General features: G+C 56.5%; 6 protein-coding genes across 6 annotated transcripts; 2 read left to right on the forward strand and 4 right to left on the reverse strand.

The window, feature by feature from the left end:
• Positions 1-3,329: 3,329 nt before the first annotated feature.
• Positions 3,330-4,733, reverse strand: THITE_115060 (uncharacterized protein; the record flags this gene model as incomplete). The annotated part of the gene is made up of 7 exons (XM_003656521.1): positions 3,330-3,403; positions 3,581-3,684; positions 3,750-3,807; positions 4,050-4,214; positions 4,275-4,313; positions 4,394-4,488; positions 4,702-4,733. The coding sequence occupies 7 exons, from the start codon at positions 4,731-4,733 to the stop codon at positions 3,330-3,332; spliced, it is 567 nt and encodes a 188-aa protein (XP_003656569.1).
• A 5,998-nt stretch (positions 4,734-10,731) lies between these two features.
• On the forward strand, positions 10,732-10,887 carry THITE_2019847 (uncharacterized protein; the record flags this gene model as incomplete). Its single annotated transcript, XM_003656522.1, has 1 exon — positions 10,732-10,887. A coding segment is annotated over one exon (156 nt), but the record flags the coding sequence as incomplete, so codon positions are not given.
• Positions 10,888-11,418: 531 nt separating this feature from the next.
• THITE_2121376 (uncharacterized protein) lies at positions 11,419-11,838 on the reverse strand. Its single transcript, XM_003656523.1, has one exon. The coding sequence runs from the start codon at positions 11,735-11,737 to the stop codon at positions 11,552-11,554; it is 186 nt and encodes a 61-aa protein (XP_003656571.1). The 5' UTR covers positions 11,738-11,838; the 3' UTR covers positions 11,419-11,551.
• A 1,111-nt stretch (positions 11,839-12,949) lies between these two features.
• Positions 12,950-14,745, reverse strand: THITE_2121381 (uncharacterized protein). The gene is made up of 2 exons (XM_003656524.1): positions 13,991-14,745; positions 12,950-13,927 (listed from the first exon to the last, which is right to left on the reverse strand). Exons 1-2 carry the CDS (start codon positions 14,518-14,520, stop codon positions 13,054-13,056), a joined length of 1,404 nt encoding a protein of 467 aa, XP_003656572.1. The 5' UTR covers positions 14,521-14,745; the 3' UTR covers positions 12,950-13,053.
• A 3,384-nt stretch (positions 14,746-18,129) lies between these two features.
• On the reverse strand, positions 18,130-21,187 carry THITE_2121383 (uncharacterized protein). The gene is made up of 3 exons (XM_003656525.1): positions 19,994-21,187; positions 18,249-19,938; positions 18,130-18,175 (listed from the first exon to the last, which is right to left on the reverse strand). The coding sequence occupies exons 1-2, from the start codon at positions 21,018-21,020 to the stop codon at positions 18,290-18,292; spliced, it is 2,676 nt and encodes an 891-aa protein (XP_003656573.1). The 5' UTR covers positions 21,021-21,187; the 3' UTR covers positions 18,130-18,175; positions 18,249-18,289.
• A 350-nt stretch (positions 21,188-21,537) lies between these two features.
• Positions 21,538-23,477, forward strand: THITE_2121387 (uncharacterized protein). Its single transcript, XM_003656526.1, has 2 exons — positions 21,538-23,208; positions 23,269-23,477. The coding sequence occupies exons 1-2, from the start codon at positions 21,893-21,895 to the stop codon at positions 23,405-23,407; spliced, it is 1,455 nt and encodes a 484-aa protein (XP_003656574.1). The 5' UTR covers positions 21,538-21,892; the 3' UTR covers positions 23,408-23,477.
• Positions 23,478-27,226: the final 3,749 nt, after the last annotated feature.

Genomic DNA, 27,226 nt, shown 5'->3' on the forward strand with positions numbered 1-27,226 from the left:
TCTCTGTCCGAGAAGGGAGCGCCGCGGGGCGGTGTTGGAAGGGACGGCGAGGGAGAGGGAACGACTGGTTGCGGATGGAGGAGAAGGAGAAGGGAAGGGGAGGAGGAGAATAGATATTTGTTCAGGTGGATAGAGGGTGGAAGGAGAGGAAAAGGAGTGGAAACGAGCGCAGAGATTGGTTGACGGCCGATTTAAAACGGGGACCACCGCTCGCTCCTTCCTGAGGAGCACCGAGCACCAAGCACCGTGCAGCGCCAGCCGTGTACTGAGGTACCTGACCTTTCCTGGCCCAGTGCAAGGGATCATAGGTGGGTCGGGGGGACTTTGCAAGGACAGCCAGGCCACACCCAGGCACCCAGGCAGCTCAGACAAGTCCTGAAAGCCCACTCAACCTCGGCCGCCTGAATGAGTGCTCCGTCGCTCTCCCCTTTCCTCTCACGCCCCACATAAGCTACCTATGCATGTACCTCTGTTCTACGTGCCCGGTCCCAGTCAAGCCTCGAGGAAAACGAGCATCCGTTGGCAGCGACGGCGGGAGACAAGATCTCGCATCGGACAATGGGCAGTTTCACGCTTGGTATGATTATTTGGCTCCGTAGTTTTTGCAAGCTCTGTGTACTGTCTCCGCATAGCGAGGTTTGACAGTAGTACACTCACTAGTAAAGGTGCAATCCTCCCTTAACAAGGAACCTGGAATGACCGCGTCCATTGCGAGCTGACCAGTGGAGCACCGTCCATTGTCGGATTGCACGTCACTTTCCCCCAATGCTTGCACTGTCTGTTCCCTGGTTCCAAGTGGGGTGCGGAGGTCGCACTTGGTTCAGGCACGGCCAGGGAAACGCGCTCCTTCTGTGCTGGTGGTGGGCGACGGTGCAATCGAGTGGACGCATCGCTCGGCTGCGAAATTCAAGCCAGGTGGAGGAGGGCAGGGATCTACAGGCTGCTTTGGCAGCTTCCTGCTGGGCCCTGGCGCCCATGGTCAGCCACTCACAAGCTGTCGACGGGGAGAAACCCCCAGGATGCAGCCGGGAGGCAGACCGCAGGAAAAGCCCATTCAGAGACACGGTTACCAAAGAGCGTTGCACTCCGAGGGGCCCTGCTGGCGTTCTCTGTTGCGCGAGTGCGCGTCACGGTCTGGCGTTTGGCGTTTGATGATTGATTGACCCCGAGTTAGCTATTCGGGTCTCGCGCGTTGCTCTTGGAGGATCCATGCTCATTCAGCAAGGGTCTCGGGCCCGCGGCTTGTCATCAATTGCTCCAATTTTCCCGCCGCCCATAATCGCCTTGTTGAGGCGGCGAGACTGCGAGGCGGCGGCAACAGCACGGGGTGTACCGTGTAGCCAGATGTCCAGGAGAGTCAGTCATAGGCAGGCTTTGGCAGTAGTAATCCGCAGTCTCTCCGTTTGCTAAGGGAGCAATGATGGTTCGGAGCCGCCGGAGGTCTCGCTTGATTACTGTGATACACAGTACACACTTGGCTAGTCCTTGTTTGTTTGTTGCAGTGCAGCAGTGCCTCTCTTTGGGATCGCCAGGCCTCATTTTCGGGCCCAGGCACATGTTGTAGACACAGCAGAAACGCCATGGAGACCAGCCTCACGTCATGGCTCGCTGCTTGGACGCCATCAACCTCGGCGGGCAGGGACAGCACTTGGCTGAATCGCAGCAAGCAAGAGACATGGCCCGCACGGGGCGACTTAACGAGGTAGTTGGGCCACAAGAGCGGACGCGTTACACAGTCAGGCCCACTGCAGGTAATTCAGAATGAATTGCTTTCCCGTGTCAACACCAGTGCGTCGGACGGCATCAAGTAACCACCACGGTGAACTACACAAGAACCAGGCTGATCTTGCGATCTTGTCTGAACTTACGTCAGTATGGACTGATGCCCGCTGCACCATCCGGTCGACAGTCAGAGGAGTGTTTGAAGCACCCAGTAGATGATGAACGTGGTCGCAGTCCCTGACAGGACAGGACCTCCATTTCAAGAAGACCCGCATACTGTGCACGGATTACACGTATATTACACATTAAACCTGGCGTTCGGTGCGATAAGCGGGTTGCCTCTCTCTCTCTCTTTTGTGCGAAGACTCCAAATCCTGTCTGACGTGCTTAAGTACGCCCGGTTGCCTTGTTTGCTTTCTTTACCGGCCGCAAGTGTGGGCAACATCGCGTCCGTTGATCCTTCCATCATGACGGTGCAATGCACCCCCGCATCGCGGTCTGATCCAAGATTCAGGGTTGTTGCGCGTATCTCAGTGCTTGGCGTGTTCGCGTTTAATGGGCTGCGCGCGGGAACCAGTGGCATGAAGGCAATAAATAAATCGGAGTTGCTCCAGACCTGACCTGACGTGAAGTTGCGCCCCGCTCCCGGCAGAGGAGGCTGGCAGTGGAGCCCGGGGGTCCCCCTTCTGACAGCAATTTTTGAGGCCCGGGCTCGCCTCCTTTGCTCCGCAAAAATCAGTAGAAAGGCGGGAAAACAGGAGGTGGGAGAAATACGAAGCTGTTTCAGAGCTGCTTGGCAGAGTACACAATACAACCGCCATCAATTCGAAGACTGCTGTTGAATTGGGAGACCCCAGAGAGGTTTGACAATGCATGGTATTTTTCACGCAACCTCGACCGCTGCATCGGGCCAGGTCTGATGGGCCGGCAGCCAATCAGAACGCGGCAACGCGTCGCTGCAACCATTTCACACTAACCATTGCGTGTCAACCACCAGCTCGCCCAATCCAATCGATCGGTCGCCAATGCCCACCGCGGTCTCCAGGGACCGACCAAGGAAGATGCGGGCAGCAGAACCAACATTTCAAGGTCCAAAACGGGTCACCGTCACTGGGCCTCCTGCAGTGACTCGCGCATGACAAGAGTTATCTCCTGCCCAGCTTCTCCGTGTCGCCTCCATCCGGGCTGAGGGAGCCGGCCGCCGCCAATGGAAATGTCCAACTGCAGCTCATCAGCCCGTCTCACGTCTTCCGAACCGCGATCTCCGGGCTTGGTTTGGGCAGTTGCACATCGACATTGCATCCCGCCTTTAGCTGACCACCTTGGCCAGTGTTTGTTGTTCCAGCCTTAAACTTGTTCATTCGGTTTCGGGCAACAGTTGGTGAACGCATCGCCAGGCATCCCCTTGATGTAGCTACACCGTCCCTTTCATTCAGACTTGCCCATCGGCCTCGGTTGTTGCCGTTATTGCGATTGCTGCCTCTAACCTTTTATTATTGCAACTCCTTTTAATCGCGGGTGTCGTAGGTCTCGTGGGCATTGAAGGCATCCTCAATCCGCCAGAGCCTTCCCAATCAGGCAATTGTGTCAACCTGTGATGCGACAACTCAAGGCATCGGCCCTGCAAGGGACCTTCGGCTTGGCTTCTCGCTTGAGATGCGCAAGAGGATGTACTCGAGGCCTGAGAATCAGCAGTGCTTGGTTGTGCTTAACACGTCTCTTGTCCACACAGTAGTACTTAAACAAGCATTGTGTCCCAGCCGGCATTCCAGAAAAGCGGGCCGCCAAGCCGACTCCGCCCGACAGACGACATACAATGGCTCCAAGAGGTGAATATAGTATTGAGCTCAACTCTCACTTCGCGGCCTCCTGCCTTTCGCGGCGGTGAAAGCCGGGTGCTTGCTTTCCTTCATTGCCGCATCAGCGGACCAGATATGGAGACGGGGACGGAAATATGCTATACTGTGTACAAGTGTCCAGATCCAGCCCCTGCTGGCTCCCTGGCGCGGTCGTTTAACTCTGCTCACCCTGATCCGTCGTGTACTCCATCGGCTTCTCCAGCGAAGGACTCCACAACGGACCCAACTGCCCCAGCAGAAAAGAAAAAAAAGGAAGACCGAAGAGAAAGAAGCATGGGTGGTGTCCTTTTTGGCGTTGCGCGACTTCCGGACCTCTCGTCTTCTCTGCACAGCAAACAATTGTCTGTTTCCTCTGGAAGTGACTATCTGCTGGGCCCACTTTGCTCAGTCCCAGCTTCTCCAAACCGAGAGCCAAAACAGAAGTATTTGGTAATCTTATGGAAATGACAGGCACAAACGACTACGCACCTCTGTTAGGAGAATGCACGGCTGGGTGGATGAGATGGAAGGCATAATCTGTACTGATATCGGTCAAGCCGGGGAATTTGAAGATCGCTGGTAGTCCGCGAACTTGTAGAGTCGGGCGGGAAACTGACGTTCCTTCTAGAACATCGGTCGAAGCCTCTTTTCCAGCTGCACAGCAGTGGTAAGGCTGAGCTAGCCCAGTGCCACAGGAGGCTGCAGTCCACCCACCCACCCGCTGCCCTGCCTTCCTAAGTGGAACACCCCCACCTACTTAACGTTACCTAGCTTTTACCTTAATCTGTACTAGCGCAGCTTTTCCGGCCCGCAAGCTCACTGTGTTCACCCACCAAACAGCACGCGACTTCGAGCGATCCAGCCCGTTTCCTTGACCTGTTCCATAAACACATCGAGGGCGTCCTCTTGGTGCAGCCGGAACGCGAGGCTTGTTCGTGGGTGATTATAGCCGTGCTGGGACTACGCCATGCTTTCCCGTAACGAAACCAATAGACCTGAGACCACGGCTCTGCACTCCGTACTGCAGCGTTTGCCAAGAACCGGAATTGCTGCAGCCCGTCGGGATCAATTACCGGCTCTACAGCCCCGTTTCACTGCTCTTGCTGCGGCTTGTTCAATGGCTCTCAGGCCCAAAGCTTACCTGGGAATAACTTTACTGTATACTGAGAACATGACTAGCGACAACTGGATCAGGACGAGGGATTCTCATCTCCACGGCAGCGCTCGGCCAAATTGCCCGCAACAGTACGGAGCGATTCTGGACGTTAGGGGCGCCACAGTCCTTGGACCCTCTGGAAAGAATACTTGGACAGCTGCACACCCAAAGCCCTTCGAGGTATGCTCCGCGGTGACAGATCATGAGCGAGCGCCGCCGAGGGGACAGCCCATCCGAGGCTAAGGAGGGAAGAAGAAAGGTTACCTCGTCCGGAGTACCATGCATGCTCTTCTCTCTCCTGCTGATGAGCCGTTCTCAGTAACTACCAGGTACCGTTGCAGCTCTTGTAACTCCTACGGCTCGGCAGAGTGTACTCCATGGTCTCTGCCGCCGTTACATCTCCCGCCCGCTGGACGCGGAAACACAAGGCCAAAGCGCTGTGCCCCAGCATGGGAAACCATGGAGAAGCTGGCTGACTTCCAACGCGCCGTGCCGAACCACCCAATGGAATACCCTGTGTGACAAGGCTCGAGGGGTCCGTGGGCCACGCTCCCCTAAAACCTCAAAATTCGTTTCCGTGATGGGGCTTGCTTGCCCGGGAAACGGGTCGTCGTTAAAGAGGTCCCGCCAAGACTAATTTCGGAGACTGCCGCTTATAAGTATTTACAATCGCCATAGGGTGAGCGGGGCCGCAACGACTTCGAGCAACATCAACAACGAGAATTGCAAAGACTCGTAGCAACAGCTTCGCAAAACCTCAACCAAATCGAAAAAAAAAGAAAACGAAGTTAACCCACACCCTAACCTTGACCCTCACCCTAACTATAACCCTCACCCTAACTAGTAGGGGGCTGGCGCCGCCCCCCGCACCCTCGGCGAACTAACCCTTGGCGATAGTGCAAACCGCTTGGCGGTCTTGGCGGGGTACTGACGCTGTAAAAACATTGCCGACAATTGGCCGAAATTAGTCTTGGCGGGACCTCTTTAACGTCTACCGGGAAACGTCTCTTCAGAATTTTTTTTCCGGTTACAGTGGAGCCAGTGCTCGACAGTCTCTGCGTGAATCTGGCCATTCTCTGCCTGCCGGCGTTTCACGGAAATTGAACTGGTGCTCGAGGCAGAACAAGCAGCGGGCATCACAATTGCAACGTTCTCCCCGTGCATCAAAGAGACCTTCTTCAATGTCGTAGGCTTACTTGATACACAGTAACTTACCAAGAAGGCGACGCATGGGATTCCAGGTGTCCCGTCCGTTCCCCAAGTCCGTCTTGGAGCTTTTCAGCACGGGGCCGGAACAAGCTAGTGACCAGACGCTGTCCGGAACTGAAGCTCAAATCTTCCGCAGCTGCCTTAAGATTGTGGCTTTGCTCAGCCAACCTACCTAACCTAGGTATACAACACAGGTTGTCTTTGGAAGCCACGCAAGTGTGGCTTGCGAGGGAGTTGCACTCAAAAGATGCCGGAAGCAACACGAAGGAGAACAGGACGCGCAGGCCGCATTCGCCAAAAACACTCAATCAGGGACCGATTGGCCAATTCAGGCGCGACTTTAGCCAGGGAGATCGAGCATGGGTAACGCGAAAACGCGCTGGGTGCGGGGTGCATTGCCTACGAACTTTGGAAGCATCGCCGCAGTTCATTTAGCGCGCAGGGGAGGCTGGGACTTTCACGGAATACCGCGTATGCACTTGGAATAACCAAGGGACGGACTGCATTCCCAAAGTGCCAAACTTGGGAAGCCAGTTCCAGACCAGCATGAATCGGAGCAATCGTGTCGACAAAACAAACAATTCTGGGACAGATAACGTAGTAGCCAGCAGGCGACGATTCATTCACCTACTCTGTACACTACTGTGGTCGAGTCGGATGGCACGTGAACGGGTCTGTAGGATGCACCAGGGGTTATTGATTACCATGCCTTACACTACCAGGTACCATGTGTCGTGATTTCGTCGTCACCGGCCGGCTCCGGCTTCAGATGTGCACGACATTCCTGGCCACTTGTCGCAGGAGCACCCTGGGCCATGAAACAGATTATTCCAGCACTTTCTCGGCACACTGCTACTAACGCAGTGCATTCCAAAGGATTGTCGAGGACGCTGCCCATGTTCCCCCGCTACCGTCAGCGGTAGCACGGAGCTCGCGATGGAGACGGGCTGTCGTTTCGACTGCTGCAGGCGGTTACACATTATGAGCGGGCCATGGGGCAATAACTATGTGACAATTCCGCCATCATCGTCAGACAGACCTGAAAGGCCTCCTCTCCTCGGCTGAGAATCCCGATATCACGCATTGGGTACAGGCACAACAAAAAAAGCCGCGATCCGCGCGCTGCGCCCCACGGCGGTCATGACTAGAGGCAAACATGCCAAATGCGAAGCGTAACCATTAGTGAACTTTAAGGCAGCCGCTTTCGGCAGGTCAAACCACAAGGAGACCGTCCCAAGGGAGCTGAGCTTCCGCAGGCGGCGAGGGGGAAGTCGAATCTTCTCCAATCACCACCACGCGTTCGCAGCAGGCCGCCCAATCCAGTCTGTCGGGAATAACGAACTGCCAAGGAGCCAGAAGCCAGCTGTGTCTCTTCCAACCTTCCATCGGAGAGGACGGCTTTTGACCACGACAGGCCCTTTCGCCCGTCTTCGCAGCACCTGGGACAATTCGAGAGTGGGGTAGCCAGCCAATTGCACCGACCCTCTTAAAAAAACATCCTAGATTTTTTAGAAAAACGACCCAGCCGGGGGTGGCCCGTGCACTCCCACCAAAACCTCGGAGCGAACATCGCCAAACACCCCGGATGACGTGTCACGAAAGGAATCGCGACAAATCGACGGTGCGAAGAAGCTAGGAAATGCAACTTCGACGACAACGCCGAAGTAGCTAAAAAGAGAAAAAAAAAATAGTTGAAAGTCACGTAGTTTATCTTATCGATAAGTTTTATCGATAAGGAATCACTTATCGATAAGAAGCCCTAGTAGTTTACGTCGAATATTAGGTAACTTCGCTTTATCCGTCTTTGCAGATGCTCTCTCCTTTGGGAGATAACGTCTGAGTTGACCCGCTTGGATCGCTCATCAATTCCTATCGCGATTCCCGTGGTGACGTGTCATCCGGGGCGTGAGGCGATGTTCGCTCCGAGGTTTTGGTGGGAGTGCACGGGCCACCCCCGGCTAGGTCGTTTTTCTAAAAAATCCAGGATGTTTTTTTAAGAGGGTCGCAATTGCACGCTTCTGCGCGCCGTGCTTGACCGCGTCGCTGCTGCATCGGTAAGGCGCGGCCTTGTCCTATCAGCCCGGCGGCCTGCAGCGTCTCCTGCAGCTGTTGCCAGCATTCGGGACGCTATTTTGGGGGCCTACCTTACACCCAATGTAACGAATGCGACGGTTTTGTTTTTGGGCGCGCCTGTGCACGCTGTTATCCGTACTCCATACATGCATACCTGGTAACTGCACGGTAGTGTACCGGACACTAGTTAATAGATGCTGGATGGTTCACGTGAGTTCAACCAGCAAAGGGGGCACCCCCAAACTCCCCGGGAGCGTGCGGGGGAACATCATCTCCCGGTGCCGTGCTCCTGCTTCCCGCATACAACTGTTCCGACTGGTCAACAAGTCGCCAACAGCGCCGAGATGATTGAAGGTCCCCCCGCTCCCCCCTTTCACCGATCGGGGGGAAAGCCCGCCCGTAATCTCGGCTGGAAAGCGCCCACGGCTCGGTGCTCGTCCGCCAATAAATCCTTGCATGGCATCCAGTTCCGCTCCCCGTGAAACAGGGCTTTTGAGCTATGACGTCGTTGAACGGACACTGCTCCTGAGGAAACCCTCCAGACAAGTCCGAGTGTGAATCCCCGATATGCCTGTCCAGCTGCTGTGGTACACTGCTAGTGTAGTGTATGATCCCACACACACAGAGCGTTCGCAGTCCAAACCCTGTTTCTCTGGTGGTTGGCGCTCCCTGTAGCCCAGCTGAAAGGGTAGCTGCATGGCAAATCTCGATAATTATGATTGCGCGATCTGCGGTTGACGGCTTCCTTGGTGCTAAGGTAGTTAGTTAGAAGGTAGTTAGCGCGGCCCGTTGCCCGCTTCCCTCCCTGGCTTGGCTTTGAGTACTCCATAAGACCTGTCGTATTGTCTTGGTTGGCACGCCAAGGTTAACTGGGAAACGGCGTCCCTGATTGTTGGTGGATCGGGAGGACCACGTTATCTCGACTTGTCTTCGGCAACGCCGGTGAGATTGACTTTGTCCTGTTGGCTACCGTACTAAGTAAGTGATAACGTTATGTCAAGACTACCACATGGTCGAGACTTCTCTGCCTCCCTTTCATACTATCAGCCCGCCTACATAGCAGCCGAACCACAGGATGGATTCGAGAAATTCTGGCATGTCTCAATTCTCGGGAAACATCGATCAATTCCCTTTGCAGGAGAACCCGCCTTACCAGGGTCACTCAAGCGTCTGTTTTTTTATGTCACTTATTGCTCTTCAGAGACATTCAACGAGCTACCGCGCTCGAGCTAGTTATTCTTTCTGTTCTTTCGTTCCAGCCCTGCCCTCCAGCCTAACCAGCGGGGCGGTTAGCATGGCTAGAGTCCTGGCCTTCTTCCTCTCCTCATCCAGAGTGCGGTTTTAGCCCTGCTCTCTCTCCGACTAGTGTAGTGGAAGACAAGGCTGGTTAGGTGCTTCGTCCTCACTTCCTGTGAATCGCCCATCTCAGATGCTCGGGAGGTGTGCATGGGAGCGGCAGAAACCGAGGGCGTTTTCTCGTCAGGCCCCTTCTGGCCCCGTGTCTAAGCTCGAGAGATTTGAGGTATGTACGGGGTGTGAAACTCTCTGCTCGGACGGTCCTTGTCCTAATCACGCCTTGTCCGGTGACGCAGGAGGAGGTGCGGTTTTCATGTCCCGGGTCTGGCCAGGTATCAAGCCTTCCCCTTCGCACTCAAAGATACGGAGCCGAATCCTGGCTCTGGCGGGCCAAAGTAAACACTTCCCTCTGCCGACTTGGTTCTCAGCCCGTGGACACCGTACTGGTTCTGTCACAATGATGGAAGTACAAGTAAGGTTGAGGATGACTCTCCCGTCCTCTCGTGACCTCGGGGGCGGCCGGGCCGCTGTGTTTGTGGATATGCTTCAGTTATATAGGTCCAGCACCATCTATATGTTGCTAGCGTCGCTGAGAAACCACCACTGCTACTTCTTTGCCTTCCAGATACCTCGTTGCTGGGCGGTGCTGGCTTACGCGGCCCAGCATTACAAGACTCATAGTTAGACCCTCCACCCCCCGGACTGCAGGGCGCGATAGAGACGCTCACTGGAATACTTCTTGGATGCGCAACCAAAACAGTTTCCATTCCGATGTCAAACTGCGGCTGTCGTAGGATTGTATTTGCCAGTGAGGGATGCTTGATGAGGGAAGTGTCTTGTCGCTGCGCCGGGAGTGTCTACTCCTTGTCGAGGGAACCTCGCGACTTGGCGAATGCTTGGAAGGGATCCAGCAGCGGGCAATGCCCACAGCTGGGTTATCTAGTGAAGTTATCTAGTGAATTGCCTTCCCAATGTTTGCCTCGGCGTTGCAGGACGAACCCGCCCCATGTGTAGGTATTATAGTAGCGAGGACGTTGCTGTGGCTCAGAGTTCCCCTTTAACAGATAGCTACGTGAGTGTTTGAGTCTGATATAAACCCTGCGCAGAGGTTTCTGGCCGCGTGCTAGGTTGAAGACGTTGGTAAAACTGAACCTATCCCGCCTGAGCGATACCGGTAAGCGCGTGTTTCCTCCTTTGTGTCATCCCTGTGTAGACAGGAGTAGCGGGCATCAAGGTCCTTTCGGTGCAACTGCCGAAGACAGGCCAGAGATTCTGTGACTACCTGCGATACCGGGAAGCAAGATAGTCATCATCATAACAGTCGCACTCAGATCTCCAGAATCAGATAACTATCTCTATATTTCGAAAGATTCTGGGGACGACGGCCAAGGAAAGCAGGCTTGGGTGAAGAAGAGGGTGGAGACTTAGCAATGGAGTCAACGGTGGATCGAAAACGAAAAAAGAACAACATACAACACCAGGGATTCGCTGGTCGTCACCGACCCAACTACTAATCTGGCGGTTGGTAGCTTATCTAGGGGAGAGCGGACGGGATCCCGAGTTTTCTACCACCTATGGTCGTATGTGATAGACAGGTGTGAATGTGGGATACATAAAGTGAAGACCAGACCGCATCGCATCTTGCTAGCTCCCTTGCCCGTTTCTCCCCCAGCGACATGATGGCCATGAACCTTGAACACAGGCAAGGTAAGCATAACCCCGTATTGAAGCCACTCACTGAAAACAGCCGAGTACACGGAATAGGAGTCCGACATCAATCTGACAACGCGCCGCTATAAGCCCGGCGCCGTCATCCTGTGGGTGTCGTGCAAGCCAGCAGGTAGTGTAGATCATGAGCCAGTGGAAGAAAGGCCTAAAGACCGTCGAAGAGAGTCCCCGGGACACGCGTTTGGGAGAACCATGTCTGTGCTGGGCATCTTGGACATACCTTCCCGACTCCCCTCGTTTGCCTCGGATCCCGGCACGGGACATTGAGCCCCATTACCTCCGTACACTTCACCCAGTGCCGGAGACCCGTTGTGGATACATCACACTGCTGTCAACCATCGCTGGTCCCATCGCGGCCCCAACACCGCAGTAGAGACGCCGCCGACAGTTGCCAGACCTTCGCCCGCCCATGACGTTGGCGCTTGGACACTAGCCAACTTCCGTTGTGCGAACTGGTTGCTTCTGCGCCATAGAGTCACCGAAGGGGTTGGTAAATAGTTCATGACCTCGACTTACCTCGCTTGCCGAGTTATATACCGATGCTGTGAGTCAAGCACATGTGCATGCGGTCACCAGCGGCAGCTGAAAGGTATGCCCACCTCGCCCACAGATTGTCGACAGGCCCGGGGATGTCCCAGGCCGATGTCCCATTGCCGGCCTCGCTGAGTACTCGTACTGTTACAAAAAGATGCGTACTTTCATCAGCATCATGCATGCATACATGACTCCGAACTCCCGATGCGACTCCACAAAACGCCGTGATGTTTTCCCGCCGCCAATGTCAGTCCAAGAACAAATAAACGGAACACTTCCACAGCGTGCTTCCTCCATGATATCCAAGAAGCGCGGGGTATATCCCTAACAATAGGAAACTATGATATGACAATGCTCGTCGTGGTGGTGATAAGGATGAGTGTCTAGGTTCCGTTTTCACCAACCGCAACTGGGGCAATGAGCGGCGCAGGTCGAGATCCGTAGGCGCAGGTTTCGAGAGCGGTACTCCAAATATGCCCTCGAGATGCTGCACCAGGCTGACCAATGATTCCCCGGCTTATCCACCTCAAGAACGACATTCTTGAGGAGTGGGTGCCTGGGTGCGAGATGATATATGCTGGGGATGTATCGTCGCCGTGCTGGCCAAGGCTATGCTGGCCGGGCGGCACAGCGGGTGATGATGTTCGTTGCATGAAGATTAAACATAAGAAATTTAAGCGCCAATGGGCTGGTATGTCCTGAAAGGACAATCTATGTTGTTGCAACGCCCTTGCCACGTGGTTGACAAGTGTTGCGTATGCAGGCTGTTTGCCTTTTGATGCGGGCTTGAGAGGGTTGAATACCAACGGCTCGAGCCGGCTCCGATCACGAATTGGTTCCGTATATCCGCTCTCTTGAGAAGCTCTCGTTGGCCACCGGAGACGGTGAGAATCGGCGATAGTGTCGCTCTCTTCCCAAGTGTGCGGTAATGACCATGCACTGGCGGGGAGGCCGCAATGGCATCAGGGCTGAGCGACCCGAAGCTTTCCCGCGACAGCGGCTCACGCACTCGGTTGGCGTGACAGGGAATCTTCAGAAACACTTTGCGGTCGACCCCGAACGGCAACCCATGGGCCGGAGGGCGACGAACTAGCCGGTGCGAGAGAGCCGCAGGTGGTCGGTCGTGGGCGTACTGTTGGGTGGAGTGATGGCGAATGCTAATGGCAACTCGGACCGATGACTCCCAGCCCCGAAATGGAAAGTTGATCTGGTTCGCTCATGAAGAACGACCCAGCGAGCAAGACGGTGGCCGTTGTCATTTTCGCGAGAGCACGAGGCATGATAGCCCATCACGACTAGGATGTATTCGCGGCGCAGGCACGGGAGAACTCGGGCTCTGTGGCGCGGTCCTATGGGCTTCGCAGGTCGCCGATGGCGATGTGTTCGAAGGGGCGACACGGTGATGGCAAGGTTGGCCTCGCAAGCTGCTACTAGCGAACTGACGACCCCGGTTGTCGGGCGAACCGAACCCGATGTGCCAAAGACTGCATCTCGAGCTCAGGGGAAAGGCGGGCCCTGACCAGGAGGCAGGAACGTGTGACTTCGCATGCCGTTCTCTCCGCGGGCAGCCACCCACTCCGCACTGCCACTCTGTCGGCCAGGCAGGTCGGAAGTCACGGGGACCTTGGTATCGTCGCCGGACGAAGATGCCCCCCGTCTGCCAGCACTGCCCCCAATACCGCCGTCGGCTGCCGGCACGAGCTGCGTCACAGAATCGGCAAGTGAGGCGACGACGTAGCTGCGCAGCTCATGGTCCTCTTTCGAATCTTCCTTCTCCAGACGGAAGCGGGCTTCCTTGTCCATGTTGGCCCGGCGCAGGTGCTTGATCTCCTGCATGATGTATAACAAGACCTCTTCTGGGCAACGGTTGCGCTCGTTGTAGTACTCCATCTTGCGCACGTAACGCCTGGTTACGTCGGTCGCGCCGTCGATCGAGAATGCGATGCAGTACGACATCTTCTTGCCCCAGCCCTCGGTGTACAACCTGGGATTGTCGAAGGCCTCTTCGCAGGCGTCAACGTGGATCCACCGCTTGTTGTGCTCCGAGTAGACCTCGGTCCACACGTGGTCTTCGGCATTCCACACCCAACGCACGCGGCTGCCGACCGCCCGGCAGAGCATGCTGAAGCAGTTTGCCCACTCGCCGCACCGTCCGCGCCGTGTTTGTAGGAGCCGCCACACATCGCTGTACCGGGGGAAGCGCTCGTATGCTCTACAGCTCGCGTTGGAGCACCGGTAGAGTTCCACACGCAGCGCGCCGTACGCCTTGTCTTCGGGCGTCGGCTGCGTCATGCCCTGCGCGATGGTCGGCGAGAAGCATATCTGGCACTGGGGATTGTTGACCCATGTGAAGAAGGATCTTTTGAACCACCTGCCGCGCCAAGAGTCAGCAACCACTTAGGCCCCGTGGACACGGCGAGCAGGCGAAACGTACCTGAGCAACGCGCGGATGACGCAGTCTTGATAGCCCCATTCCGGCCGGCGCCCATCGCCCATGCTCTCTGCTTGGGCTTGAAGCACTTGGCTCTCCTCCTCGGCCTCGCTGTATATCCTGTCCAGCGGAATCACCTGCAGGGCTTCGTCGAGCAGGCCCGGGTTCTCGTACATGGTCGGGGTGGCTGACAGCGAGATGAGGAGGTTCCTGAACCTGGTGGACTCGCGGTCGTCGGGCGCGGGGGGCGTTGGGATTTTGGGAAGGTTGCGGGCAACCGAATACGAAGGCGGCGCTTGGGAATCGTGGGATGTTGTCGGCCTGTCAGACACGGGCGCAGAACCGGCTCGCAGGTTGAGCGACGACGCGGCGTGCCTGGGCGCAGGTGATCCTTGGCGCGACCGCGTCTGGAGTTCATTTAATCGCTTTGTCCGCAGTAGTTGTTCGAACTGCACCGTCAGGCCATGAGCCCACTCCTCGTTGTAATGGGCTCCGCCGCCCGGCGGTTGGGGTTCCGTCCGGTTGGGGTCCATGGCTTGCGGCGCGAGCCGGCTGAGGCCGGATGTCTACGAGGTTTGACTGCTGTGCGGCTGCCTTTCGCAGAGTCGACGCCGTTGGCGATGTCAAGCCGACCGTCCTCTCGCCAACCTTACACCACGGCCAGCAGGCTCCAGATGCGTCTTGGTCGCCGTCGTACGCTGCTGTCTTCGTCGTAGTCGAAGTTCGAGTATTTGGCGGGTTTGGCCGCTCTTCTCGTTTTTACGGGCAGGAGGCAAATCGTGCGCGGGCGTCGTCGTCAGGTGGCGCCTAATTGCGAATTGCTCGGTTTGCGTAACGTTGCCGTCTGACAAGCGAGGTGGGCAAAGCGCGTGGGTCCTTCTCTCTCGTGCCCGCTCAATCGCCGCCTGGAAACCTCGCCGTCGACGGGGCAAGCGCCACGGACGTTCGAAGAGGAAAAAAAATCAGATGGATTCGGCGTCGAGATGTCGGGCAGCTGGGGGGAGAGGTGCCATCACAGAGCCTGAGCCTGGGGAGACTGGAAGGGGAGGCAGCGCAGGGACTGAAGGGACAGGCGGAGGTGGGCCGGAAAGACAGGGGCCAGTGGTTAAAGCTGAGGGTGGGTGGGAGCCAGGTTTCAGGGAGCCGTGCAATGACAGACATCAGGTTGTATTTCGTGCGTACTCCGTACACTACATACAAAAATGGGCCACCCCGTTGTCACCCACACACACTCGAACAATAAGCCTCTTGTTGCATCAGGCCTGTAGCATGCCGTCCACGCAGCTTACGACGTGCACCTTCAATTCCCACGACTGGCGATCATCGTCGTCGCCTTTGCGGGTCTCGCCCCGAGTACTGTGTCCTGTGGTATTGCCCACCGGATTGAGCGCACCCCTTATTCACGTTTGGCGGACGACGGCCGCAGTGCGTACGCAGGAGGGAGGGATGCAGGCAACTTGTCCAGGGTGGACAGGGGAAGCGTCTTGAACAGAACGCGCGTCCTCTTTGAGCTGTGGCCAATCAGACTGGTCTCGGGTCCTCCGCCTCAAATGGGGTCTCCACACCCCGACGGCCTCCGCCCAAGCGGCGACTCGGACCCGTTACCTTCGTTACAAGCGCTGCGGATTCAAACGATTCTGTACCTAACTGCCACGGACAATATACCGCCGCGAAATGCGTGCGATTTCAATATACAGATTGGGAGGGCGAGATCTCTTGCGTTCTTCTAGCTGCTGTAAGTGCTGGGTGATTTGCAGCATTGTCCCAAGCCCAGTTTGAGTCAGTAGATGTCATCGTAAGATCTAGTGGACGAAACTTGTAAATACAGACACATTTCAGTCAGTCCGCGACCAGGGTCCGAGATGACGAGTCGTGGCTGGGTCCGGTCGAATCCCTGTTCCCGTGGCTGAAGCAGGCCCGCACATGAGAGAACGTGGTGGGGTTCGCGGATTCGGCACGGATACACTGACTCTGGGAATGATAAACTTCATGAGCACTGCGTAGGTGCCAGGTGCCCGAGGTACCTCAGTTTTTGAGTGCAAAATATATACCTTAGGTAGGGACGGATTCTTCCGTACCTAAGGTGACATATCAGGATTGAGTTGCTGTCAGCTTCTTGTCGCCTGTTGAAAGCACGGCGCCTCCTCCGAAGCCTTGGGTGTCTACGGAGGACTGCGGTGTATTCTGTTCTTCCGTATAGCACAGACGTACCTACCTAGGCACTCGTCGAATTGAAGAACGGCACAATCCGGTACACCAGGTAGGCAGCTGGCTGTCGACTTTCAGCCTCGTTCGCAGCGGCCTGCCAGTCCCAGCTGACAGGCAGAGCCGAAAGAAGCCGGACGGGCTTCCATCGCTGCTTGGCGGCTTTCAAGACGACAGTAATGACTTGTTGCCACTCAGTGTAGCTGAAAGGAAGGCGAGCTCAAAAGTGCAGACGTCGCCACAGTAGATATTCACGTGTCCGAGAAGATTACGCACCGTGCGGGCTAGTTGACCATTGGAGCGGCGCTGGCAGCCCAGGACGATTACGCGGCATCCTGGACCACCTCAACAAGGGAGCCTTTTCACAGTTGGCAGCTGTTCAGTTTCCAACCTCCACGATCCATGCTCACGAGAGCCGCGCAGAAACTCTCCTGTGATAGGATGCGGGTGCGAAATTGACCACTCATCATTGGGAACTCTTCTGTATCTCGAAAAGTAACGTTAACAACATCTTCCAGATGACCTGGCGTCTCAGTTGATTGTTTCCTGGCCTTGGCACTTCTCCGTCCCACAAAATCTTACGCTCTGGGTCGGATCCGGCAATTTCGAAGCTTGTTGTGCAACCGGGCAATACGGACTCTTGCTGGGATACCGACCACCGCTATCTGGAGCCCGTTAGGTATAACTGCACAGCACCAACCCGAAACCGTCAGCTCGGCCCGGAGCGCACTTCTATCCCCATTTCCATTCGCAGTATAGCACCTCGCCCGTTGACCCGCCCTGGCTGGACATCGTAGACCGTCCATCTCGATATCAACGGTGATTGTTATCTGCTTCGTCCGCCGGCTCAATGCCATATCTCTCATACATCGCATCATCCAGAACCTAGTGTTCGGCTCCCTTGACGGCGAGAGCATCGGCGGTAAGGCACCCGCACCCACCGTAGGCGCCTCAAGAGGAACACGCTTCGCACGCATTGTGCCCGGGACCCAGGAGGAGGCCCCCCCGCCATCCCTTGCGAAGCAGCAGCACCACAGGGAGCAACACAGGCAGGGCTGACCGACCGGGAGGACATGTTTCCCAGCTCGCCACCGGGTGGGTCATCAGAATAAGCTCTCGGGAACACGGGGGGCCACCGGACACTTGACGCGCGTCTCGCTGCTCCGCTCCACCCAGCTAGCCACATTTTTACCCCGAATATTGCCGCCAACTGTGCGGGCTCCGCGGGAAAAAGATGCAGACTCTGCTCACCAGGCACGGGACGCGGCTGGCTAGGGTGCCTGGCTGCTGGGAGACCGTGAACACCGGCCCCTCTTCCCCTGTCAGGCCTGGGCTGGATACGCAACAGTACGTAAGTGGAGGGTGTGCCTGTTGTGCTTGGCTCCTTGTCTTGCCCGTCGCCGTCGGAGAGAGAAGGCGTAGAGACGTGCGAGAAAAAAAAATGTATTGTAGAGAAGAACGTCTGGTGGAAGCTGCAGCGCTACCCACTCCAAACCCCAACACAGCTGGGAACATGACTGAACAAAAATCTCTTCCAGTTTCCCGGTCGCTGCATGGCCAGGGGTAAGGTAGAGGGGGTTCTTTCTAGCATCCGCCTGCGATACGTACGCCGGGGCAATGTCTGGACCGCGTCAACCGAAGCACCCGCATCATCGGCTATTCGCTTGTGCGGTTGGATATGGCCGTCCACTAGGCGAGCCCGCTTCCGGACAACAGCCAGAGGCGAGGCGAAGTAGCGGATGTACTTCGCCGCCGAGCCGGGTGCTCCTTGAGGTCCTCAGACGTCGTGGTGTCTGTCATCCGTCCTGCCTTGACAGACAAAGTAGCTGACAGCGCAGGTGGTTGGACCATGCCCTCCGAGGATCTGGTCTGCAGTGCGTTCGCCCGGGCCTTGAAGAACGGTTGGGAGGTAGCCTCAGACCCAAGCCCCTTCACGGGTCGATTCGTTCTCAAATACTACGTACATTTGGTCGGTCCCGAAATCTAGTCGCAAGTCGGTCTATCATTAGCCTGCCGGGCTGCCCGGGCTATCTGGTGCCCGCATGCTCATGCTCACCGCCAAGCAAACTTTGACATGACGCCGCGGGGACCCACGGCTTATCTCTCCCACTCGCCCTCCGCAAAGTACCGTTCTGGCAAGTCGTCACCGGATAGCGGCCGCTCGACAAGGGCGACCTCGAGAGGGGCGGGTCTCTCCTCGGCAACATCACCGTTGGTCAAGCCGTCCTGCTGCCCGCTCTCGACCGGAACGATGCCCAATATCGGCCGGAATTGGTACGTATGCCACCATCTCGCCTTGGCGAGCTCCTCCTTCTGGGCCGTCTCCGTGTTGCCGTTGGCGCTGTGGTCGTCTCTCAGGCGCTGCAGCTCACCGCCACCAACATCTTCGTCATCGTCATCGTCGACCCCGCTGCTCGCGCCGATGCTCTTTTGATCCTCAGCGTCGGCCATCTCCACGTCTTCCCACTTCTCCCCGTCAGGGCCCACGGCCGTTCGGACCCGCTGCGGAGCAAGCGAGTACTTCTCCATCCTCCCACCAGCACCACCTTCTTGGCCATCGCGCTTCCGCTTGGTCCCTCGTTTCTGTCCGGTTTTGCCCGCAAGCGCGTCCTTCTCCGGGCAAAAATCCTGGGACAAGTCCAGCATGAACAAAGAGGAAGCGCCGTAGATCCAGGCCCTGGGCCCCTGCCACACAACCCCCTTGACATGGTCCCGTGTGTCCCTGAATTGCTCTGGAAGCTTAGGATATGTATTCCTCCGCGACCACTCGGAGAGCTCCCCGCGAAGGGGGTTGAATATGAGAAGCTGCTTCAGCGTGGTGATGACCAATAGGTCGTAATCGCCGGCATCACGAGGGGTCCTCGAGAAGGACAGCACGACGGGTGCGGCCGTAAGTTTTGGAAGGAGGTTTGCTTTCGGGTTGCGGACCCATCTCCTTCCCACGACATCATCCTCTTGCTCCTCATCTGACGAATCATCCGAGGACTCGCTAGTTGCTCCGTCGTCGTCATCTCCGCCGTCCGCGCCGTTCGTCTGCTCACCCGGGACGCGTAAGACCCAAGTGTCGATATACCCCGCCAGGTCGGCAACACTGAGCATTTTGCTATCAGGTGAGAAGGCCATCAGGGTTATGTTCCGGTCGTAGGAGCCAAGGCCACCCAGAAGGAGATGTTTCGCAACCAGACGCCGCAACCTTCGCAGCCTGTATGGCCGGGAAATGGCGAGAGACGTGCCGGCAGTGGATTCGGTGTCCTGCACCCGGGCAATCATGACCTTGCTCCCATCTTCGACCCACGATACCCATTGCTTATCCGGCGAGATCTGAATCTTGGTAGCGGCGAGGCCCGACGAAGCCATGTCCACTTTTCTGATATGGAGTTGCTCGGCGCCGGCTCCCTCTGTGAATTCGAGTTGAAACGCCTTGATGTCGGTAGCAGTCGAAGCAACCAGGAGAGTCCCGTCTTCACTGATCGCAGCCGAAGATATGTGGGAATCTCCTTTGACCATAATTTGGGCGAGAAATTTTCTGTTGTTGCGCAGGCTGAAACCGGCTTTTGGGTCATCCAGCAGTTGATGGGCTGGGCTGAGCAGCTGCCAAATCCGAATCTCGTTCCCCCACCAGCTGACAACCAACCGCGCCTTGGGGGCGCTCTGGAGGGGCGGGTTCTGTGGGAGGTGCGGCAGCGTTCTGTGATATTCTCTTCCTGCAGCGCGCAGGGGCATGACAACCGGGTTTGCATCCGATCCTGCGGCAGTGTCAGCCTTGCAAGCAGCAATGACCCGGTCTTGTGGAGATCATACCGCCAGAAACCACAACGCTCATTGTTTTGCTCTCAAAGGAGGCCATTGCCTTGACGTCGTGCTGGTGGTATCGCCGGTGGAACACCTTTGACCAGCGGCCGGTCTGCCCAGCGATTGGCTCGTAGATGGCGGTCCGCCTATCCATCCCCCCCGAGACGATCTTTGAGCCATCAGCGCTGACAGACAAGCATAAGACGTCTTGCGAGTGGCTCTGGATCCTTTGCGCTTGGGTGTATGTCCTGCCGTCCCAGATGCACACTTGGCCAGTCGAATCGCCAGAGACAATGTCACCGTTAGGGAGGCACTTGACAGCCCACACGATGATATTCTTAGAGCCCCCAGAAAGGTCGGTTCCGAGAGTCATCTGTCTCAGCAACACGCCCTTTCTAATATCGTAGGCGCAAATCGTGCTGTTCGAGCAGCCGACGACCACAACATTGTGGGACTGGAAGGCGATGCTGACGAACTTGGTCTTCTTGGATGGCGTCCGCAAGAGCGTTTTATGGAACTTTAGATCGTCGTCCTCGATCGAGTAGAGCACGAGGTTGCCATCGACGGTGCCGCCGACGAGTTTCCGCGTGCCAGGGGCTGCCGCTGCCTTGTTCGGGAGCGGCTGCACACAGAGACACCAGATCTCTCCGTGCTGGCCGCTCGCATGTCTCTTCGCCCTAGCCTTCTCTAGGTCCCACTCGGTGATGGTGGTCGTGTAACCGATGCTAAAGAGGCGCGATCTGCCGTGGATAATCCTGCCGTCGGCCATCTCCTCGTCCGGGTCGGTGACCCAGACTAAGCCATCGACGCTCCGGTTCTTGCCGCCGGGGATGACAAGCTCCTGGTGCCACGAGCCGCGGAGCGGGTTCCAAATCTCAATGTCGCCATTGGCCCTTCCGAGCGCCAGCCGGACCTGGATGTGCTTTTGGAGGTGCTTCTTGTTCGCCGAGACGGACGGCAGCGACGAGTGTGTAAAAGCGAGCGCATTGATGGCCGAGGCAGGATACCGGACGAAGCGACACCGGTGGATATCCATGGCGCCGGTGTAGTTCGTTGCCAGTTCAGCCCTGGGGTTCGCGGCAGAGGGCCTCGGGGTCCGGGTTCCTTCCTGCAAGTCAACGAACGGGCTGAAATATGCCTTCCGGTTCTGTCGACTTTTTTTTTCTGCCGCCTTCCTAAAAACTCTTGGAGAAGGAAGTCGGTCAGCCAGATAAGCTGTGGTCTGTGCGCGATAACTGTAATCATCAGGACAGCGGCGTCCGCAGGACACAAAATCAGGGGTGGGGCATCCTCAGAGGACGCCGAGAAGCAACCTACCTTATCTCTCTGGTCGCAAGCACTGCCCCACTAGGTTCCTGCGTCAGTCTGCCCCACGCTTGCTCACGGAGTGCAGTCGCGCAAGGTGAGCAGAGAACATGCGAAGTTGAGAAATGCGCCCTCGAACAGCAGCAAAGCACGGATGAAGACGATACACAACTCAAAGACTGGTCCAAAGGTGTGGATTGACTCTATGCAATGCTTCACTGCCTCTAGAGGCATAGCTGCTGAAGTAATTAGTTGACTGTGAATGCTCGAGTCCTGGACCCGCAAGGCCCAGACAAAACCCTCACTCCAACCAATGCAGAAAGCAGTTCCCGAGCTTCCAATTCTTTCCGAGAGAGCACGCAACATAATCGGAGCTGCTGTTACGCCAGACCTCTGGTCGCATCTCGGATCACGCGTGTGAAGCGGTCTCCGCTGGATATTGCCTTTTTGCACTATTGGAACCTCTACCGAAGTGTCTAGTGACGCAAGGCCGTCAGCCCTTGAGTCTGAGAGAAAGCCGAGCCCGTCCGGCGCAGACAAACCCCCGACCCGCTTCATCCGATCGCCGTCATCGAGACACAGGAAGCGGCCACATCTCCCAGCATGGATTTCAACAGTTCTTCGCCCTACCCAGAGGGCGTCATCTCGTTCCTCGACACCGATCTCTATAAGCTGACGATGCAATGCGCGGTCTTGAAGTACTACAAGGACGTCCCCGTCACCTACGCCTTCACCAACCGGACACCGGAGAAGAAGCTCTCCCGCCAGGCTTTTCTCTGGCTAGAGGACCAGGTCAGGAAGCTGGGCAACATTTCGCTGTCTGCCGAGGAACTCCAATATTTGAAGGAGCACTGCCATTACCTCACACCGGCCTATCTGGACTTCCTATCCGAGTTCCGCCTCCGGCCGAGAGAGCAGGTCGTGCTCAAGTTCCTGCCCGTCGGCGATGACACTGGCGCCCTGACCGACATTGGAGACTTGGACGTCCGGATCAGCGGCACTTGGGCCGACACGATACTGTACGAGATTCCGCTTCTCGCCTTGACTTCCGAAGCCTACTTCAAGTTCATGGAGCCGGACTGGGTGTACGAGGGGCAGGAAGAGCTCGCGTTTGAGAAGGGCATGCGCCTACTCGAGGCCGGCTGCGTTTTCTCGGAATTCGGCACTCGCCGGAGGCGTGACTACCACACCCAGGCTTTGGTGTTTAGGGGGCTCACCAGGGCGAGCAAGGAGGCCCAGAAGCGCGGCTTCTCGGGGAAGCTCTCGGGGACGAGCAATGTCCACCTGGCTATGCGTTTCAACATCCCTCCGGTCGGCACTGTTGCGCACGAGTGGTTCATGGGTACTGCCGCTGTGATTGGCGATTACCGCAAGGCAACCGAGGAGGCGCTATGCCGTTGGGTCGGCTGCTTCGGAGAGGGCGTGCTCGGAATTGCGCTGACGGACACTTTCGGGACGCCCGAGTTCTTGAACTCGTTCAGCAAACCGGTCAGGTACCTGGAACAGCCCGCTCCGGTGTCGGAGAGGAAGCCAAGCATTGCCGACTCGTTCATCAGGACCGCGTCCTCGGCGTCATCGGGGGGCAGGAGTCAGAAGAGCAACAAGACGTACGCCGATGTCTTCACCGGCGTCAGACAGGACTCGGGGGACCCGAAGGAATTTGTCACGCTCATGCAAAACTTCTACAACGACCAGGGCATCCATGACAAGAAGGTCATTGTCTTTTCCGACTCGTTGAACATCGACCGCTGCTTGGAGTACAAGCAGGTCTCTGAGAAAGCGGGCTTCCAGCCCACCTTTGGCGTCGGCACTTTCCTAACCAACGACTTTGTCAACACGAAGACCGGCAAGAAGTCGACCCCCTTGAACATCGTGATCAAACTGAGCTCGGCGGCCGGGAACCCTGCGATAAAGATCAGGTAAGCTGTCTCTCACCGAGGTCATGCCCCGTGATGTCTGGCTAACAGGGCCTCATGTAGTGACAATATCGGGAAGAATACCGGGGACAAGGCCACGGTCGAGAAGGTCAAGCGCGAGCTGGGTTATGTCGAAAAGGCATGGGAAGGGGGCGATGAGACGGCGAGGTGGGGCCATGAGGAGGACCCCGTCAAGGCGTAGTCAATCACAGTTCCCTGGGTTATTGTCACGTCAGGGGTAAGGGGCTCAGAGCTCAGCGGTCTTGGCAGAGCGCATGGGCCATGGTTTCTCCACTCCTGGATGTAGTGTATACGGAATATATACCACGCTCTGTTCAGTCCTTAGCTTTCCTTGGTACTAGAACAACGCACTCTCTTTGCTTTCCGATGCTCTGCCCACAGCCATTCTGCGCTCCTCGCCCCTATTGCTCGCTGTAGCGTGTCAGTTATTGTGGTGGGCATACCTCCCGGTTGTGGTATGCTCTGGTCACTGGGTACTGTTCTTTCTGTTGCCGAACAGCATGCATGTGGGAGGCCATCTGTTAGCAGCTATCATCTCGCCGGCATCTTACAAATATCAGTAGAGTGTACGGAGTAGAGGGTGATACAATGGGGTAGGCTTTCCTGTTTGCCCATCGCAACACGCAAGAATTGCTTTTGCAGACGGCGAACCTGCGCTTGTAACCTCGGGAGACACACACATGGCGAGAACTTAGTGCGCTGGAGGTTATAGAGGTCCCGCCAAGACTAATTTCGGCCAATTGTCGGCAATGTTTTTACAACGTTATTACGCAGCCCCGATCGCCAAGGCGTTTACACTATCGCCAAGGGGTTTGCACTATCGCCAAGCGGTTAATTCGCCGGGGGTGCGGGGGGCGGCGCCAACCCCCCGCTGGTTAGGATTCGGGTTAAGGTTAGGGTAAGGGTCAAGGTTAGGGTACGGGTTAACTTCGTTTTCTTTTTTTTCGATTTGGTTGAGGTTCGGTGAAGTTGTTGCTACGAGTCTTCGCGATCGTGCATTGTCGATGTTGCTCTAAGTCGTCGCGGCCCCGCTCACCCCGTGGCGATTGTAAATACTTGTAAGCGGCAACCTCCGAAATTAGTCTTGGCGGGACCTCTATAACCACGACCCTTAGTGCGCTTCAAATGCAACCCATCGGACGAGGCGAAGAAGCTCTGACCGTTAAAACTTCACCCACCGGGCCGTAAAGTAGCCATGAAGAGGCTATCGGGTCCCGAAACCCATCCCCAGCCCATCCCCAAGGCGGCCCCTCTCCGAACCAGGTTTCTTACCCTTCCTCGTAGGTCATTCAGAGAAAAACTGTCCCGGCTGGAATGCAAAGATGGTCTTTTGGTCTTGTTTTCGCACAACTCACATCGCACAACAGGTATGAAAGACCACGAGACTACCCGTTGTGCTACGTCGGTGAGCGGAGGAAGCACACAAACCAGGAAACCTGACACCCTCAATCTTCTCTCGACTGACTTGCTCGCTGCAAGGCCAGGGACAAGTGCATTTTTCGAAGAAATGAGTCATCAAACCCGCAATCTCGGTCATCCGCCAAAACGAGAACTCTGCATCACCGGCTCCCCCTATTAGGCACCTCAGGCCTTTCCGCACTTGTGCCCTCGGAGTCTGGTTGCGGCACGACTCACCATGGCAAAGAAGAGACCGTGGTAGCTGCTAGGGAGCCGGAGACCCCTTGTTTCGCCAAACGACGCCCTCAGGGACACGTATGTCGCCCGGATTGGCCCAGAAATCTATAGTTACTCGTAACTATACATGTAACTAACGTTACCTAGTTACCAAGCATAGCTTGGCTTGAGGTGGGCCGAACACTTCGGAAGCAGCTCCATGTTGGGGCTGCACACCACCAACGGGGCTGACGCTCGTCAGAATAACGTTATAGCCCCCTTCCCCACCCAGTGTCGCACAGCATGACATATCTGAGAGTCCCGAATCTGGCAGGCTTTGGGCCAATTCATTTAAATCGACAGGATGGGTGAGACAGCCCTCAGTGAGTTCTGAAAGTGATGGCGAAACGGTGTTTTGGCGGCCAGCTTCCCAGTTTCGAGCATCCTCGTCCACAGAGGCCACATCGTTATCCTCTCCGTGAGACGAAGGATACTGGATGCTCTTCACGCCGACTACGGACGTACCTGTAATCCGTGCGTGCATGGTGGTCGCGCTACCCGCTGTGGTGGAAGTGAGGACCCAGCGGGTCGGGAACGTTGACACAACGCCCCAGTGCCAGCGGAACTTTCTTGTGCTGTGATGGAGGCCACACCCTCTCCCTCGCTTGCTGGATCTTGTTGGTTACCCGTCCGCCAGTTGGTCGACGTTGTTATATCTGTGTAATTATGTACAGTGCCTGTAACATTCGTCGGTTGGGATGATGAGGGGGGTGGCGCCTCCGCAGTTGGCGTAAGCAAGGGACAAGGGCAGAAGGCATGTCAGCATGAGGCTCCGAATCCGCGGAACTGAAAGAAGGCCGTCGGAGCATGGAAAAGCGGTCAAATCCAGCCCGCAACCGCATGTGGACCAGGCTCGCAGAGAGGTTGTGCGCCTGTCCCGAAATGTTGGCCTGGCTTGCCGAGATCCGGGAGGAGCTTGCTCGCCTTGGAGATCCAAATACAGCAGTTACGTCTCTTCCTTGGTGGAGCAATGCGGTCACTCGCCAAGAACAACGCTAGGATTCGTCGCTCGCGTCTCAACAGCTCACTGCCTCGTGATTTGGTCACAACGGATGTGTGAGTACCTCGGTTATTGAAGCCACATATCATGTTGTTTGGCGGCACGGCTCGGTTTCTGCTTGTGGTGCCCCGGTGAGTGGCAGTTTCCAGCAGCGAGCGCGGAATAGCGGGGCGAACCACAGCGCCGGGAACAAGGAGCCAACGGCAGGCAGCGAGCAGAGGCCGGTACTTGGCGCAATAAATTGGGGCGTCCAGGATAAGGCTCCTTCGTCATCCTGGCCACACCACAGAGACTTCTGCGCCCGAAACAAACAGGGCACAGGGGCAATGGGCCGACTCAGAGCTGTCGTTGGCCCGCCGTTTCTGAGCGACCGCGCCACACCTCATGGCCGCATTCTACCGAACGTCAATCGTGGGTATCGTGTGCTTTCAGGCAACGCTGATGCCCTTACTTCCGTAGTGCAAATGGAACCTCCTACATGCATACCTCGGTTTTCAGGCGAGCCCCTACCCAGTACCCACTCGACGATCATCGTGAGGGTCATCGTGAGGGTCACGTTGCTGGAGCAGAGGAGGCGGAGCGTGCAAGAGCGATGCACATGCTTTCAAGCGGCGGTGAGACAACCTAATGCCATCAGCAGGATGTGTGCTTTCAATTTCCAGTTTCTTTTCCTGCTCTGATTGGTGTAGCTTCGTTCGCCTTGGACACTATGACCCGACAACTTGGAACCGACATCCAACTTTGTCTACACTAGTGTAGTGTAGGTCGCTGCCACTAATTCGGTGACAACCAAAACTACCTTAGTTCACACTCGTACACGACTGCGTAATGTACTCGCTGGTTTACCCAGTGCGCTATAGGGTTCGTATTCGTACACTACGGAAGATACGGGCCCTATCTGAGCGGGATCTGTTGATCGCCTGTTGGATAAGGGAGGCCACGTTAGTTAGGCAACTGCGCAAGTGTAGGCAAGCGATGCATTGTGTGATGGAATCAGCCTAGGATTACACCTCTGCGCAGTAGCTTATGGCACACCGCTCAACAACGGGCTAGTTGGCATCCGTGTCTTGAACAAGCCCAACCTCGAGACGGAGCTTACTTGGAATAACGCTAGGAAGCACTCGCGCCAAACACCCACACGGGGAACGGACAGCCATGATGCCGACCAGGTGGCTGCTTCTGTGTGTGTAGCGCGGATGGCTTTGGAGGATGACCGAGTACCCTGTGTATGGGCGGGTCCTTCGCACGGATTGCCAACCGATCCCTGGGTACAACGCTGTTTTTCTGGTTACTGTGGTGCCGGTGCGGCGGATTTGGTGCGGACTA

This window comes from Thermothielavioides terrestris, chromosome 5, assembly GCF_000226115.1.
Source record: "Thermothielavioides terrestris NRRL 8126 chromosome 5, complete sequence".
NCBI classification, from domain to species: domain Eukaryota; kingdom Fungi; phylum Ascomycota; class Sordariomycetes; order Sordariales; family Chaetomiaceae; genus Thermothielavioides; species Thermothielavioides terrestris.